The sequence below is a fragment of the Chlamydotis macqueenii genome, chromosome 11 (genome assembly GCF_036417535.1).
Source record: "Chlamydotis macqueenii isolate bChlMac1 chromosome 11, bChlMac1.mat, whole genome shotgun sequence".
NCBI lineage: Eukaryota > Metazoa > Chordata > Aves > Otidiformes > Otididae > Chlamydotis > Chlamydotis macqueenii.
Window position 1 is genome coordinate 2804691 of NC_141566.1, and position 15839 is coordinate 2820529.

A 15839-nucleotide genomic window follows, 5' to 3' on the forward strand; every position below is an offset into this window, starting at 1 on the left:
AGATTTCCGTATAAAATGCAAGGGCTTGGTATTTCTGATTTATCACAGAATCACAGAATTATCAAGATTGGAAGAGACCTAAAAGATCATCCAGTCCAACCATCACCAATACTTCTCAGCTAAATCATATCCCTCAACACAACATCCAAACGTTTCTTGAACACCCCCATGGTCGGTGACGCCACCACCTCCCTGGGCAGTGCATTCCAGTGCCTGACCACCCTTTCCGAGAAGTAATATTTCCTAATGTCCAGCCTGAATCTCCCCTGGCGCAGCTTGAAACCATTGCCTCTAGTTCTATCACTGTCTACACGAGAGAAAAGGCCGGCCCCTAGCTCACTGCAACCTCCCTTCAGGAAGTTAGAGAGAGCTATAAGGTCTCCCCTGAGCCTCCTCTTCTCCAGACTGAACAATCCCAGCTCCCTCAGCCGCTCCTCATAAGACTTGTGCTCCAGACGCCTCACCAGCTTCGTAGCCCTCCTCTGAACGCGTTCCAGGGCCTCAATGTCTTTCTTGCAGTGAGGGGCCCAAAACTGAACACAGTACTCGAGGTGCGGCCTCGAGTACATTTGGAAGTTGTTTTAACACAGTATGGAAACAATGGGAGGGAAAATGAAAAAAAAAAAAAACCACCCCTAAAAATTCATGAAATAACAAAATACTACAGCAAGAAAGAAGTCCGACAGATCTACAATAAACGTAAGAAGTTTGGAGAACACTCAGCGAGTCACAGTAGAACACAGTATTTAAAAAAAATTACTAGCATTTGGTTGTATTACTTCAAACGTAAGTATTTCCAACAATCACTTTCACAGTTTTTTTTGGTCATCCTGGAACATTTGCAGAGAAGTGAGAGATACTCTTATTCTGACGTGTCTTTTAGGGCATGCTTTCAGGAACCCAAAGGGTAACGCTTCAACGGGTCCCCAGTGAAGAAAACTGTTCTAGTGGCCGTAACTCAGCTTCCAGTGTCACCGCTTCACTTAACAGAACAGCCCTTGAAGCTGGGTCATCAGGCTTCACGAGGCAGAAGACGTACATGGCCACATGTGAGCTTAACTGATTATGTCCATTTTTAAGGAATTCTTCACATAGGTTCTTCTCCAACCCTCAAATTTTGCTCTAAACAAGACCACAATTCAGTTAACAAGTCTTCTTGAGAAATACTAGGTTTTTTTGGTTTGAGGTTTTCAGAGGGGTTTTTTTGAGTTTTGGTTTGGGGTTTTTTTTGTTGTTGTTGTTTTTGCTGGGCGATTGTATTTTTTACATGAACATGTTATTTTACACAGGGACAGATGCCTGTATCGCTTACACGTCAGATACATTCCACTAAACTCCCAAGCTAAATATATTTCTGTGAAGCCTAATCCACGCTGCCCAATTCAGAATACCAGCACATGCAGTAACACAGAGCACAAGCATCAACAGCTCATTTTTCTGTGTTGGTTACCCTGGGGTTAACTTGAAAGACATGAAGGTTATCTAAAGCTGAAGGGAGGGTAGCAAGTAGCAGCTAATCTCTCCATTTCAGGCAGTATTTTGTAGGGAGGAGGAGGGAACCAACAGTTAGTTCACATCTTTTAAAGATGACTTTTTGTGACAGAAGTCAGTAGAACGGAGGAGTTTTACAACATACTTTAGTGTTTTCCTCACTAGATTGTGTACTTTAAATGCTTCCTCCTTGACTTTGAGGACAGAATAAATTAGAATAGAAATTCTCTGTTAAAATCCAGTATGAATGAGCAAGAAAGGAGAGTTCTGTTAAAATGCAAGATTGCTGAGGCAACCAGGGAAGCCAATCCTACAAATGTAAGCTTTTAAAAGCACCAGAAAATTCACCTCCGTGTTTCTAGTCATAGCTTCAAAGAAAACCAAAGGGTAAGAGAGATTGCATTTTGTCAACAATTGCAAACACATTGGAGCATTACACATTTCAATTTTAAAAAAATAGATATACGGAAGATTTGTAAATGAGGAGAGGATGCAAAACTATTTCTGTGTTCAGGACACGAGGTATCTGCTCAAGTATATACATTAATCCTTCAATTTAAGCCAAGAATATGCATAAATAGCAGTTCAAACATTTGGAAAACATCTTTCATCACCACTTGCAGGTTAAAAGGAAGGTAAAAAAAAAAAGGTATCACGTTAACTAAAAGACACTAGCGCAACCAGAGCACTTGTAATTACACGGTGCTATTGGCTAGTCAGACTTTGCAGAGAAAAGCTATTAAAAAGAACGAAACACACTGGCTGCAAACAAGGAAACTAGTTCCACTTCTTCACGGCTCTGAACGGTAACAGAAGGAAATTCGTTCAGAAAAAGAGTCAGAAAGCAGACAGTCAGTTGCCAAAGGCCTTGCAAAGGAGCAAGAAGAAATATCAAAGGCGATGCAAAATGCACACATTACATCAAAGTTTACCATGAAATAAATGTTACTGTTGTACAGAAACATGAGTAGAAAACGGTTTAAATACGCAAGTGGCAACATTAAGAATTAAAATTAGCAGTCTGTTTAATGGACTCAGGCCCTCTTTTGATTCTCTGTGACATATAAAAAGGTGAAGAGATGCATTTATTTTACCTCCTTTTAAGTGGCAGTAATGTTTGACATTTTCTTCCAAGGCCTATTTCTACAAAAATGGAAGGAATGGAAGGAAAAGTATTATAAATCTAATATAGCAGGGAGCAAAGATTAAAAGCCTTTTATTCTTTTTGAATGCAGCATGTTTTTAAAACACACTACCAAATACTGAAAACTATTTGCAAAGGAGTGACCACGCATTATCCTTCTGTCCTCCCCACCCATCCCATCCAGATGCCGGACCTTTTAATATACCTAAAGCAGGGAAAAAAAAAAAGAACATCACGATTCCTCCTTACAGTCTCCAAGATATTGAGTACTGCAAAGCATTCACTGGGCTGACCCTGAGACTTAAAGCCTATGCCGGGACGATAAGCTATCAGAAGCACGATGCAAAAAAATGGTAGTTTGACTTGCATTTAAGCTGTCATTGCTGATGAAGAAAAAAAAGACTCAGTTCTGGCTCCCTGTGCACGCACTCATGAAGCTGTATCATCTTCCGTATTGTGCTGGCACAGGCTGTCTTACATCTGCATGAGGTTATTCTGCAAACCACGTACAGCTTGCTTCCTTCCCTGCTTTTTCCTCTCTTTGCAGCACTCAATTGTACAGTCCCAGCCCCTTTCTCGCACCACCTCTGGAGCTCATCTAACACCTTGACCGGCTGATTCTGTTTATGAAACTGGCAGAAATTGGGAAGAAAGGAAAACTCCTGGGTTGAGACAAAGACAGTTTACTGCAATAGCAAAGGAAAACTACAATAATAACAGAATATAAGGATAATAAAATATAAAAAATGAACAACGCACGGTTTCTCACCACTCGATGTCCCAATGACCGATACAGCCCGTCCCAGGCAGCGATCACAGAACCAAAATCGAGCAGCAAGCAAAGGAGTGAAAGTGAGTCAGCAAGGTAGAGGGAACAATGCCAGGGAGCAAGAGAGAGACGAGATGGAAAATGGATGCCCCCTTCATGGGCAATCCCCACTTATACAGCGAGCATGACGTTTATGGCACGGAATACTCTCTTTGGCCAGCCTGGGGCAATTATTCTGTCTTTCTCCCAGCTTCCTGCATCTGCACACGGACCTGGAAAGCCAGACAGTGTCCTTGGTCTCATTAACAATTCCTCCTATCATTAGGGTGTTTATCAACATTCTCCACATCCGAAATCCAAAACACACCAGAGGAAAATTAACTCCATCCCTGCCGAAACCAGGACAACTCTTCAGTGTTTGTTGCAGAGTTCCATCTCAGTAGAGGGAGTCAGATAAACCTACAAATTCAGCAGCAGGAGAAAAAGCATGGCTGAAAACGTAACATTTTTTTTTTTTTTTAAGAGCAGGAGACATTCAGATTTTTTTCAGTCCATGGTATGCAGCTTGCTGTGAGTGAAGCAGCAGTAGTTGTTCTGGAAGGGAGGGGGTGTTCCCACTGTTTGGACGCGTTATTTTTCAGCTAGATCACTTCACACTAGCTCACTATCTGACCATGCCGTGACTTATGTAGCAGAATAGCAAGGTGAGGAAGCAGGTAGGATTCTTTTTTCACTTGCCTTCTCAGCTTAAATAAATGTTAAACTAGGGCCTGAATTTTGCTCCCAAACTTTGGGGAAAAAAGTACTTTGTCTTCTAAGAAAAAAAATCAACTGGCATCAAAATTTCTGGCCAACATGTGCCTAGTGAGTTTTAATGCTAAGGAACATCCACCATTCCTCATGTTACTAGTGTTCCGGTAAACAGAACTTTTCATTTCCATTCTGACCAGAGAAAACCCTGAAATTTAAATTTTTGAATTATGCCAAACTGTAGACCTTTGAAAAGTAGTAACTCCAAAGAAAATACATGATGATTAAACATCTAATACCTATAGCAATTAAATAGATTTGTCATGGAAGTTGCCTGTCACATGTGAAGGGGTTAATTTGAAAAATGTCTCCATTTCAGCAAATAGCTTTTTAAAGAAAGAATAAACAGCCCCTTCTGGTATTTCTGAAGATAAGTCAGTTGTGAAGCTGAGTCTGTGAAACGGATTTGCAATTGAATCATATGAGGGTGAGTTTGTTCCATGTATATACAAAAAATAAAAAATCTTTCCCATGGAGTAGTGAAAAATGAAGTTACAACAGCAAATAGGAAACATTCAGCCAATCAACACACCAAGGCGAACCAAAATTCTAGTAGGAAAAAACCCCACCAACAAATAACTAAACCCAACAGACGCATGATCACCAAAATTACAACGCAAGGGATGATACTCTCCTCTCCCATTTCCAGGAGAAATACAATCCATAATAATTACATTCCATAACATATATAATTAAGGTAAACATGGAGAAGAACACTCTGCTAGCATTAAAGCCTGTTTTGCCTAGGAAGGCAAAGGAGGGTCTTAAAAATAGTCTAAATTTAGTGTTATATGCACAGCCAGTAGTACTACTGACTGAAGATGTCTGATTATTCTGATTCCCCCCGTGCCTCACGTAGAAAAGATCATATATGTTTGCTAAAACAAGCTGGCTACACTTTATGAAATTCCCTTCTACTACCAAAGTATAAATTTTGGCAGCACCTCTCCTGACTCCTGCCTGTACCACAAACAAGTTTGGATTCAATGAAGGGATAACTCCCAGATCAAAATTTAAGAGAAAATTCTAGGTTTAAGTGTTCAGTTTCTTTACAAATGAGCCTGTAGGAAATACATCATCAGAATAGTTAAGCATGAGCAAACCAGCCTTGAAAGACCTGGATTTTTGCCCTGAAATTCCAGTTTGTCATCAATATGGTCTTCACCAGTTTTAGGAAGATCCCACCTAAGTACAAACAAGTTATAATCATCACACAGAATCGTTCTGCAAATACTAAAAGCATCAGAAATAAGTTTGCACAGGAAGTAAGAAAATGACAGTTACGTAAACTCAAGAGCTTTGATTTTGCAGTTTTAATCATGCAAAGTTTATATTGTGCTGTTTTAACCAAAAGCTTGCCTCATTTTCTAGCTGTAATCATTTGGTCTAATAAAAGATACTGCTTCTCCTTCCATACCTATCGTAATTATTTTAACATGTGCTTCCTGAATATAAATACAGTCAAAATAGATCAGATGCATTAACATTAAAGTAAAAATACATGCAGTTTAATTATTTCCTTGCCCCCTCCTCTTCCAGTGCAATTTTACCAAGTGATGCACAGACTTGTATCCACGAGCTGATTTCTGCTATCCTGAATGTCAAGTCACAGGGAAATATCAGTCACAAACAAGAAATCAAACCATAATATATTATAATGGAACACACTTTCCATTTAAAAAAAAAAAAAAAAATTAAAAAAAAAAATCTAATTGTTGCTTGGGATCTTCAGCTTTTTTTTTTAAGCTGATCACATTTTTTATTTAAAAAGCAATAGTAATTAAGCAATTTTTTACCCCTTCCTTTGGATCTGTGTGAAGTCCTCCACCCGCATGACCATGCCAACACATTCTCTTTTCTATCAGTCGCCACCTCGGGAGAATCTGCGTGAAAATGAAAAATCAATTTGCAACCACCCCAAGAAACACGCGTAGAAAAGCCAATAGAAAGAAGAACTACTTGTCTGTTTTCCCTCCCTCATGCTCCAACTGCATCAGCTTGCTTTAATAAAAGATATTACTCCTCTCTAAAAACCTTGCCTTGCTTAAGGAAATAATAGTAAGAAAGGGACTATAAATCTAGTAGTACAGTAAGAGCATGTTCCAAGCAGCCAGGAGGTAAAGATAACAGAGCCTTAAATATTTCAGTTAAAATTACACCTAAGAACTGAAAGGTGGACTAAAGAACATAAAACTAAAACTAAAGTTCTGCAAGATAATTGCAAAACTCAAGCACATTAATAAATAGTGGAACATATGTAAGCAATAATACTCTTTCCACATACGTAAAGAGTAATTTTACTTGGGGGCAAAATAAACAGATAAAATCACTTCACACTTCTCTTTCCCATCAGGATGGGGATGGCCTACTGGTTCCGTATGACAGGTACAGGTTAATCCGGTCCAGGGGCCCTGCTGCAATCCCTGCACAGGATGTACAGGGGCAGTTAGGAAAAGAACCTGCTTTTTAGAACCAAATGCTCACTTCTCTTAGCACGTGGCCAAGATTCCCTGCTAAATAAATATGGAGAAAATGTCTGAACTTGTTAATGCATGTAGATGTACTGAAAAATAACAACTCACTACCACTAGGTGTTTCTGGCACTCAGAATGATGAGAATAAATTTCCATCGTTTCTTGATATTCCACAACCTAAGCAGAAATTTGAAGTAATAAAGCTCTATGTACTCAAGGAAAACTCACAGCTTTCTATGCATTGTATTTTCTACACCTGACAACATGAATCTAAGTATTACCACAAAAAAAAAAAAAAATCTACATTTTTAAGAGCTGTTCTTTGTAAGTTACCGTATTATCATTAGTTTCTAGAGATTCGAAAAGACTTCTTGAGGAGAGTGCAACAGTCTGAAGCTTCTAGGCAAAGTTATCTCCTCTTCTGGAGGCAGAAACATAACTTGCCATTTAACTTGCTGCACTTCAAAACTGTTCACAGTGAAAATAAAAAAAAAAAAATAGCAACAACAATAAAAAAATCAAAAACCAGCAGTCTAAACTCAAAGATGCTCCGAGGGCTCGAGTTTCCTTTGAACTGCAAGTAGGAAGAAAAAACATTTATACCTACCTCTGAAGCCTGCAATAATGGCCTTGAATAATCTCCCCCTAGACTGTGCCATGATCTTTGCTTATAGGTTGGTGGAATCTATAGAATAAAAACAGGGAAAAAAGTGAAAACAGAGTCATGTAGAATAAGCACTTCACATTCACAGAAATTAACCTAGTCTGTGTAAACAAGCATAACATGAAAACAAGGCAGATAGCTTTTTTGTTTAACAACTGACCATAGAAAAAGAAAACTGGTGAGGAGCAGTTGTAAAATAAATTACATTCGACCATTAAAAATGCTAAGTGGCAATGAACCTTTCCCTTCCCTGAATCCCCACTCCCATCAGACTTCGTTTCTTTTGTACCGTGAAAGCTCAAAGTTTCCCCCTCCTCTAATTTTAATTTTCTCCCACGTTGTCTTCTGACTTCTTCCAAATATTATTTTGTTCTGTTTTTCACTACGAATTGTTACGCTTACAGGTTCTGCCACTTTCAATTCCTCTTCGCTCAGCTCATGCCACGCTTGTCTTACAGACCACAGGGCTAATCAAAGCTACCAGTTCCTGACTGGGAAGCACTGGGACTATCAGAAACTAGAGCATGGCTGACTGGATATTCACGTATCCATCAAAGTATCTTTAACAGATACACTGCTAGGCACCAACTGTAGCACGCCTTACATGTTACATTGAAAGTAATTCATTTTCCTTAAGAGTTACACAGGATCATTTATTTTCCCTAGACTGACTGGCTGGCAGTGCTTTCCCAGTGGCAAAACAGGGACCTCTCTTTTGGCTAGCAATCATCTCTGGCCACGTCATCTTTGACACATTCAATATTAAACCTTCCACTGCTCTCTTGCAATATTAACCATACACCTCACACTATATAAAAATCACTACCACACAGCAAAATAGTGGAAGAACCGCTCATCGGCCCAAGGCAAAGCACAAATGCCAAAAAGGAAAAAAAAACTTCATCATAAAAAGGGTATTTTTAACCTTGACAAACAGCGGTACCGTGATATATTTTATGACTTGCCTTAAACATTCCTTTGCTCTTGTCCTAAGACACATACCATAAGTTATAATTTAGTCAGTCATTTTGAAGAAAATGAAGATCATTTCCCCACAAGTCACCACATGGCACTTGCTTATTTCAAACATTTCCATTATACGACACTACGTGCAGAGACATTACTAAACATTCCCATTATACATTCTGCACTTAGTAGAGCTAACTGGCCTGGCTGAACCGCCCTGATGCTTCCAAGACCTGGGTTAAATGAAGAGTTGCACTGATAAGGCACTTAATTGTAGATACATTCACAACTTCACAGTTCCACGTCAGCACAGAGGATTCCATCTAAACTGATACGCTCTCCATATGACCAGTGACAGCTCCATAGAACGGAAAAAGAGAAGGACCTCAAGGCACCTCAGCACATGCCAAGCTGCTGCAAATTCACGTGACCATTACAAAGGCATGGTTATTTTGAAGAAAAGTTCCCACCGACATGCAAGAGGAGGAGTAAGCACTCCTAGCAGTAACCGCGACGTGGCCCCTGGGAAGTACCTAGAATGCAACACCAAACTAAGCCGTACAACCAATACTATGCGTCGGCTTCTTTTCAGATAACACAGCTGGAACCTCTCCTGAGCAGTACCATTCTCTCCTGCTTGGCCTTGCAAGAAAAAAAAAAATCTTGAGTACTGTAAGAATTTAAATTCAGGTATTTAACTCTGAATGCTTTTTGTTGTTGTATATTCCTAGCACATGGGAGTAAACAATTGATGCTCCAACAGCTATTAGAAATAAGCTAATTACTGTTCTTCTAGAGTGTACTCGTGGGATATCATAAAAATATTTTACTAATAATTCATACCCTTTGACCTCAAAGTTCACAAAGGTCTCTTCTGACTGACTTATGAGACAAACAACATCACGGAAACAACGTCTATGGAAACATCAGCAGACCTGGCCTCAATTACTGCATTACATAGCCAACTTACTTGACTGAAGCTATAAACTGCCACGGGGTTAAAAGATTAATACAGCAAAAATATGAAGAGATTTGCACAAGATACACACAAAAACCAAAGTTCTTATTTTCAGTCTTGAGCCTGGAAGACTGGAGGTTTCAATTCTCTCCCAGGCTCCTGCTAAAAACCAGGTCTCAGCAGAAAAATAAAGAATTAAACAAGGTAAACAATTTACTTCACTGTTAAGTCCTCCAGCCATCTGGAGCTAAACTGCCCAAATGACAGGGACTGCAGCCGTCACTCTCCGCACATCCCGCGGGCAGACTTGGGACTCTACTTTCCCTCCCTGTAACTCTTTCCCAATAGACTTCAGACTACAAAAGAAAGGCATACTTGAACCTTACTGCAGCAGGTCATTGCTTTAGAAGAGCAAGAACAAGCCCTGCTTATTTCTGAATTTAAGAAATTACGCGGGGAACTTTAATTCTGGCACTTGCTAACTTTTGAATGTCTGACTCTGCACCAGTTTGTTCTTTTAATGTATTTTTGGATATGATTCTGTATACGCTAAAGGATTAAACAGATGTCTAGCAGTGATTGCACATAAAAGTCATGTTGCTAAAGTGTCATGACTGTTGGTAGTAGTTTAAATACTATAAATGCAAACAAACAACAGGGGTTAAACACATTTGCACAAGGTCAAATCCACAATTAGAAGCTTCTTTCTGGAGTACGTTACATCCTGTTCCAGACGTACCGCACTAATCTAATGGGGATGGGTTTTTTTTAAACTAACGGTAACAGAAAATATAACTGAAGGGAGGATTCAAGTACCTGTGCAGTATTGAAGTCTCATTGTTAATTTTGCTGAGTTTGTAAAGCAAGAAAAGAAAAGATGAATAGGAAAGAGCAAAGGAAGAGGAGAGAAAAGGTGAAAATATTCTGGTGTAAATACAGACTAAACTGTCACTAATATGAACAATATAAACTTAACTGGGGTTACTTTAGCAACGGTCAACATGCAATTGCTCTGTACACATACCCAGAGCAAAGGAAACCAAGGAGGTTAACAAAAAAAATACCTTAAGGAGTTTCGTCCAGAACATCTTAGTAATACACCCTCATATTTGGCTTGTTTTGGTAAAACACATTTCAACGGCAGAACGGAAACCCTCCCAGCATCACAGCAGGCCCCCCCACTGTACACCACAGCTCCTCTTACCACAGGGAGCGTTGCTCACCCTGTGCCCCCCCGTATTCCCCAAACGACTTCCACATCAGATTCCCACCTGTCCTACTTCATTATATATCCTTCCTCACAACAATTTTCAGTATTACTAGATGTCCATTTTTACAGACAGACATATGGGATTGCTGATCTGCTCAGCAGCAATACTTCCTCTACAACGGGATTTTGAAAATTCCAGGAATTTAAAATACTGCATTACAAAGCATCTGTCAGTAAAGACTGCTGACTAACGTAAACTGTTGATTAATAGTTCTCACACACCAAGTTGTTCAACTACATGACTGAAGTCCAGATAAGGGAATTCAGCAATGCACACAGACATGTGAAATGATGTCTGGACAATAAACATCAGTGCAATTTTACAGAACAGACCAGACAAAAAACAACAACAACAACCAAAAAACCAAACCAAAAACCCGCAAAATATAAATAATGAAAATACCTGAAACTTCTCTTACAACCACTTTCAGAGCAAGACAAATTATTAAATTAAGAAGAGGAACGTGCTCTTTATCACATGTCATGTGGCAACTGGAAGGGCAAGATAATGTAAGGGAAAAAAAAAAAGTCTCTTCTATGTTTTACCGTTACATTTAAAATAATTTACAAAGCTTTGCTTTCTACAACTACCAAAATTCTCTCTGAAAGAAACCCCTCAGTGTTTGTCTTGACTTATGCAGATTCCTAGTAAAACAGTTATCCTTAGTTAAAGGTTGCTGGACCTGTTCAGTCAAACGCTATCTTCCTTCCATTTAAGTTTTAGATCAAACAGAATTTGCCATTGCTTTTATTTTGGACGCAGGCAAACTGTTCTACCAAAAAAAAAAAAAAAAAAAAACCCTAAGCTTTCTAGGAAAAAAAAAAAAAGCAAAAACAAAAAGCAGTCTTTGGTTATTTCTCAAAGCTTACCAAGCAGGTCATGTCCAACACGCCCTTTCTCTCTCTTACTACTCATCACAGATCCTAAATTCAAACCACAAGTTTTGACACGATGAACCCTTCCCTACTCCAACCGCAGGAGCTACGTTTACAGAAATACAAACCGATCTCAATATCAAGAAGTGGAGTCTGATCACAACCCCACAGTATTTGTGACACCTGTTTTTCCCCTCCTGTTTTCCCTGTTTGCCGCCACAAACCTCTGCTATTTGTGTAGCTATATCACTAGAAGCAGAACCATGGCTGTACAGTTGATTTTACTCACCAAAGTGACTTTACTACAGCAACGAGAAGCACCGTGTTGCTGGTATAATCATGTCACATCGCGTGCGCCCTCCTGGGAAGGCCCTCACTGGGAATTTAGGAACACTTTGGGGAAGACGTGCCATTACAGCCAACTATCTGAATTTCCCAACTGCTTGGGACCTTATTCCCAGATGACTCGAATGGACACACCTTAGGACCACAGCAAACAAGTTTAAGTTGTTTTAAATGCAAAACTAAGTGTGTTTCTTCAATTTTTTTTTAATATATAGAAAAGCTTTCAGAATAAACTCATTAAAATATTTAGAGTCCTCAGTAGTGTATAAACACAGCAAAATAATTCAATAACTGAAACTAAAATAGGATGCACACACTTGCTCACAGATTTTTTTTTTTAAATGCTGAATTACCTAATCTATAAAAATCAACGGCTAATCACTCTGAAATACAACCCGCTGAACCGCCTAGCCAACTTCTGACAGACACTTCTGTTGCTGCAGGCACCAATATTTCTTGAACTAACTGAAAAATGAGAAGCCAAAAAAGAAAAAAAAAAAAAGGAAACTGAAATTGCAGTCAGTGCATTTTCCCCTGTCAGCAAATTCAATTACATGTTAAAAACGTCATGTCAACTAGTCCCAAAATTTTGAACACTACAATCAATAACTCCAGAGCACTAAGTCTGAGCTAGATAATAATCAAATAAATTTGCACAACACACTTATATAAAACGTGTTGCCTATTTGTCATAATACGGCACAAAGTTTTCACTTAACAAAATGTAAGATCTTGCTCGTGCATTTAATGAATTCTAATTTTCATTCAAATAGACCTTGATGCAGAAGCGAAGTAAAAATTAATCACCAGACTATAAAAAAAAAAAAAAGAAACGCATAATCGACCACTAACACAGAAATGCCTAGAAATTAAAAGGCCAAAGAGACAAATACATATATATGCTACAGACTTAGCCGTAGCTTTCTAGTTCAGAAAACTGAGTGCAAATCAACATGTAGCGACACGTGGCAACTAAAACTTAGCAGGAACGATCGGCATTTCTCACATGAAAATAAAAAACACTCAAAAGGAAAATAGAATTATAGTTAATACTTCTATACATCACCACGGTAGCATTGTTTATTCACTAACATCTGAAATAAGTTTCCAGGAGCAGTGAACAATACTGAGTACCTAGATTATTTTAATGTATTGAAACATATGGGGAAAACATTTGGTCTGTATCAACTTCAACTCTCAGCTTCCTCTCTTGCACAAGTTTCAAAACTACAACCCTGTAAAAATTTACTACTTCAGTCCTGCTCGTCTCAGCTGCTAACTAACAGGAACTTGACTGCAGCCAGTGACAGAATTTTGCCTGTCAGGGGCAACAGATCAAGGCAGGTGACAATGAAAAGATAGTCAAACAGCAGTACTCTGCGGGGGGGGAAGGAGAGGAAAAAAAAAAAGGTTATTATCAAACAGCTACCTAAGAGTTTACAGAAAGTTCATTCACTCACTCTTTGAGACACACCTCCTTCGCTTGCTTTGAAAAACGTCTATGAATTATTGAAAACTGGACTCATTCAATTTGACATATGCACTCAATTCCTTAGTTGTTACAAAAAAAAAAAAAAAAAAAAAATCATTCACTGGAACAGGTTACAGCCTTCCGCTGCTGACAGAAAGCATTCCAGCTCTCATTTCCTTTCCCCACATAACGCCAAAATCACCTGTCAGCACAAGTTATCCTCTACACAAATGCTCAGCGTCCGTTCAAAGGCGGTTTATTAACGCTCGCCCACAAGAAGAGGGTGGAACGCACCGCAACCAGGCGGAAGGGTCACCTAAACGCGACCGCAACGGCGGCAGAGCTTCAGCCTGAGGCTCTCCGGGCCCAGGCGTGCCCCAGACTGTATCAGCCACGACCGAACCACCGTCCACGCACGCTGCAAAGGCAGCCCCACGCACCCCCCAACCCCGCCACCCCCTCTGCAGGGGCGGCCTCCGGGAGTGAGGGAGGCGACGGCACCGCCCCCCCCCCCCCCCCCCCGCGACCCCCACTCCGGGCCCTTGCCGGGCGGCGAGCGCTGACAACCGGGCAAGGGAAGGACGAACCGGGCCGGCCTCGCAGAGCTGTGCGGGGCCCCTCACCGCCCTCACCCCCCCCGCCACGCACCTGACTGCTCCCGGGGGCCGCGCGGGCCCGCTGCCACCCGCTCCCCGCAAGACAGCCGTGCGCGCAGGCGGCGGCGGCGGCCGCCGGAGGCCGCAGCAGGGCGAAGGCGAGCAGCCGCCGCTTGCGACAGGCGGCCGCCACCAGGCTCCGCGGAGCCCCCAGCGGCGCCATCTTGCGCGGGACAAGAGAGGATTGTGGGGCGCCGGCGGACTCGCTGGGAGGAGCGGCGGGGCGGAGACCCGCTCCCGGCCCGCCCGCCCGGAGGAGAAGGAGGGGCACGTCGCCATGGCAGCGCCCCGCTCCGCAGCGGGAGCCCGCCCAAACCGCGCTCCCGCCCGGCCGCCGCTCCGCCATGTCCAGGGGGTTTTCCCGCCCGTTTGGTCTGGCCGGTGGGCAGCGGCCGGGCGGGAGCGCGCCTCAGCTCCGCCATGGCGCCCTGAGGAGGGCGGGCGCTTCCGCGCCGAGCTGGGCAGCAGCCAAGCCCTTCCCGAGGTGTCACCTCCTCAGGAGGGTTTTTGTTCTGAACGTACGGATAACGGCATCCTTTTTGAGAAATTGGGCTGTTGAAATATGGGGGTCCTCAAGCCCAAACCATGCTCATGTTGGTCAGCAGCTCCGTTAACATGGCGGAACTTTTAAGTCTCTCCTGTGCACTGGGGGGCTTCTTCCAGAGAACAGGGGCCCCAGCTGGCATGTGTCCCTCTCGGCAGACTTCAGGGACCCCCGCAGGGCGAGCGCGGCTGGAGGGGAAGGTGCAGACATTTACAGTGGCCTATATACGCTCATCATTGGCATGCAGAGCCGTGGGGAAGCTGTAACTCTGTGTGGCATTTTTAATCACGCAAAGATTTCTTCAAAGCTACCAGAGCTTCACTACTGATGCTCCTGCCTTGAGGGAGAGGTGTAAGCTCATTTGCAGGGGAGAAAGACAGGCAGACAGACAGAAAGGAAGAGGACAATTGGCTTAAAGCTGATTTTTAATGAGGCAGGCTTTCTCTAGCCTGTGCTTTGATACGCAACTTTGCATCTGACCAGGATTCACTTTAAACGACGGAGGCGACATTTCTCTGTCACTAATCTAATTTTTCATCACAATTGCATTTGGCAGTGCTTGGTCTGAACAGTGCCGCCCAGTGGCATAATTCAGGAAGAAAAAAAAAAGAAATTCTAGGCTTATGGCTTCCTTTGCAACGCCCTTTGCAACATGGAAGTTTGACCAGGTGAAATGGGATAACTGACTCTTTGGCTGGGATAGCCTGGACAGACGGGCTGGAAAACACTGCAGCATCTTTTGAGTGATTTCAAATGTTTCTGCACGCATTGCTGAGACAGCCTTCATATATACAGTGTATGTATGCACTTACAGTGCATTCTGCATCGATCCGGCCAGCACAGGCTCTCGGCGTACGGTATATATCTGGTATTTCCACCACATCAAGCTCTTTGGACATGCGCTACATGGAATATCCTGCATATGGATAAAAGAACCCTGAACCGTGCTATCCACAGTATTTGACATAGCTCTAATTTTTTTTTGTCTAATGTAGTTTTAAAGTTCTGAAGCAAGCACCAACTACAAAATAAATATATTCCTCTCATAAAATATGAAGAGGAATGTTTAGTGTTCTGTTGAAATACCGGAAATTACATCCTTTCATTCATCTAACACTGACAAAATACATCAGCAGGCTTGTGGAGAGGAGGCGATTCATTTTGAAAAAGGGAGTAAAAGTGCTAGACGCTAGCAGCTTAGTTTACAGATAACTAAGGGGTGACTATACCCCATGCTGTAAACATTTAAGAAGGGTGAGAAATTATTAATAATGAAAGAAGGAAGGAGTACTGGAAGTAATGTGATCAAATTATATACAGGAAAGTGAAAGATAAATATCTAGTAAAAAACTGTCATAATGGAAATGTGATAGGATAGTTGGTATCCCCCCATTTAGGATA

General features: G+C 41.5%; 1 protein-coding gene across 3 annotated transcripts in view; it reads right to left on the minus strand.

Moving 5' to 3' along the window:
* ABCB7 (ATP binding cassette subfamily B member 7) overlaps positions 1–14058 on the minus strand; it is a 36781-nt gene extending 22723 nt beyond the window's left edge. For 2 of the 3 annotated variants that reach the window (XR_015259795.1, XM_086756655.1), the window contains exons 1-3: positions 13887–14058; positions 7296–7373; positions 6011–6097 (exon numbers count right to left, since the gene is read on the minus strand). Coding sequence is in view for 2 of the 3 variants with exons in the window: in XM_086756655.1 (XP_086612781.1) it covers positions 6011–6097; positions 7296–7373; positions 13887–14057 (336 nt within the window). In the remaining variant the exon portion in view is untranslated. Of the gene's footprint in view, positions 1–6010; positions 6098–7295; positions 7374–10949; positions 10992–13886 lie in introns of those variants that run through there. The other variant, XM_086756656.1, reaches the window with a different exon arrangement.
* Between the last annotated feature and the right edge of the window lie 1781 nt (positions 14059–15839).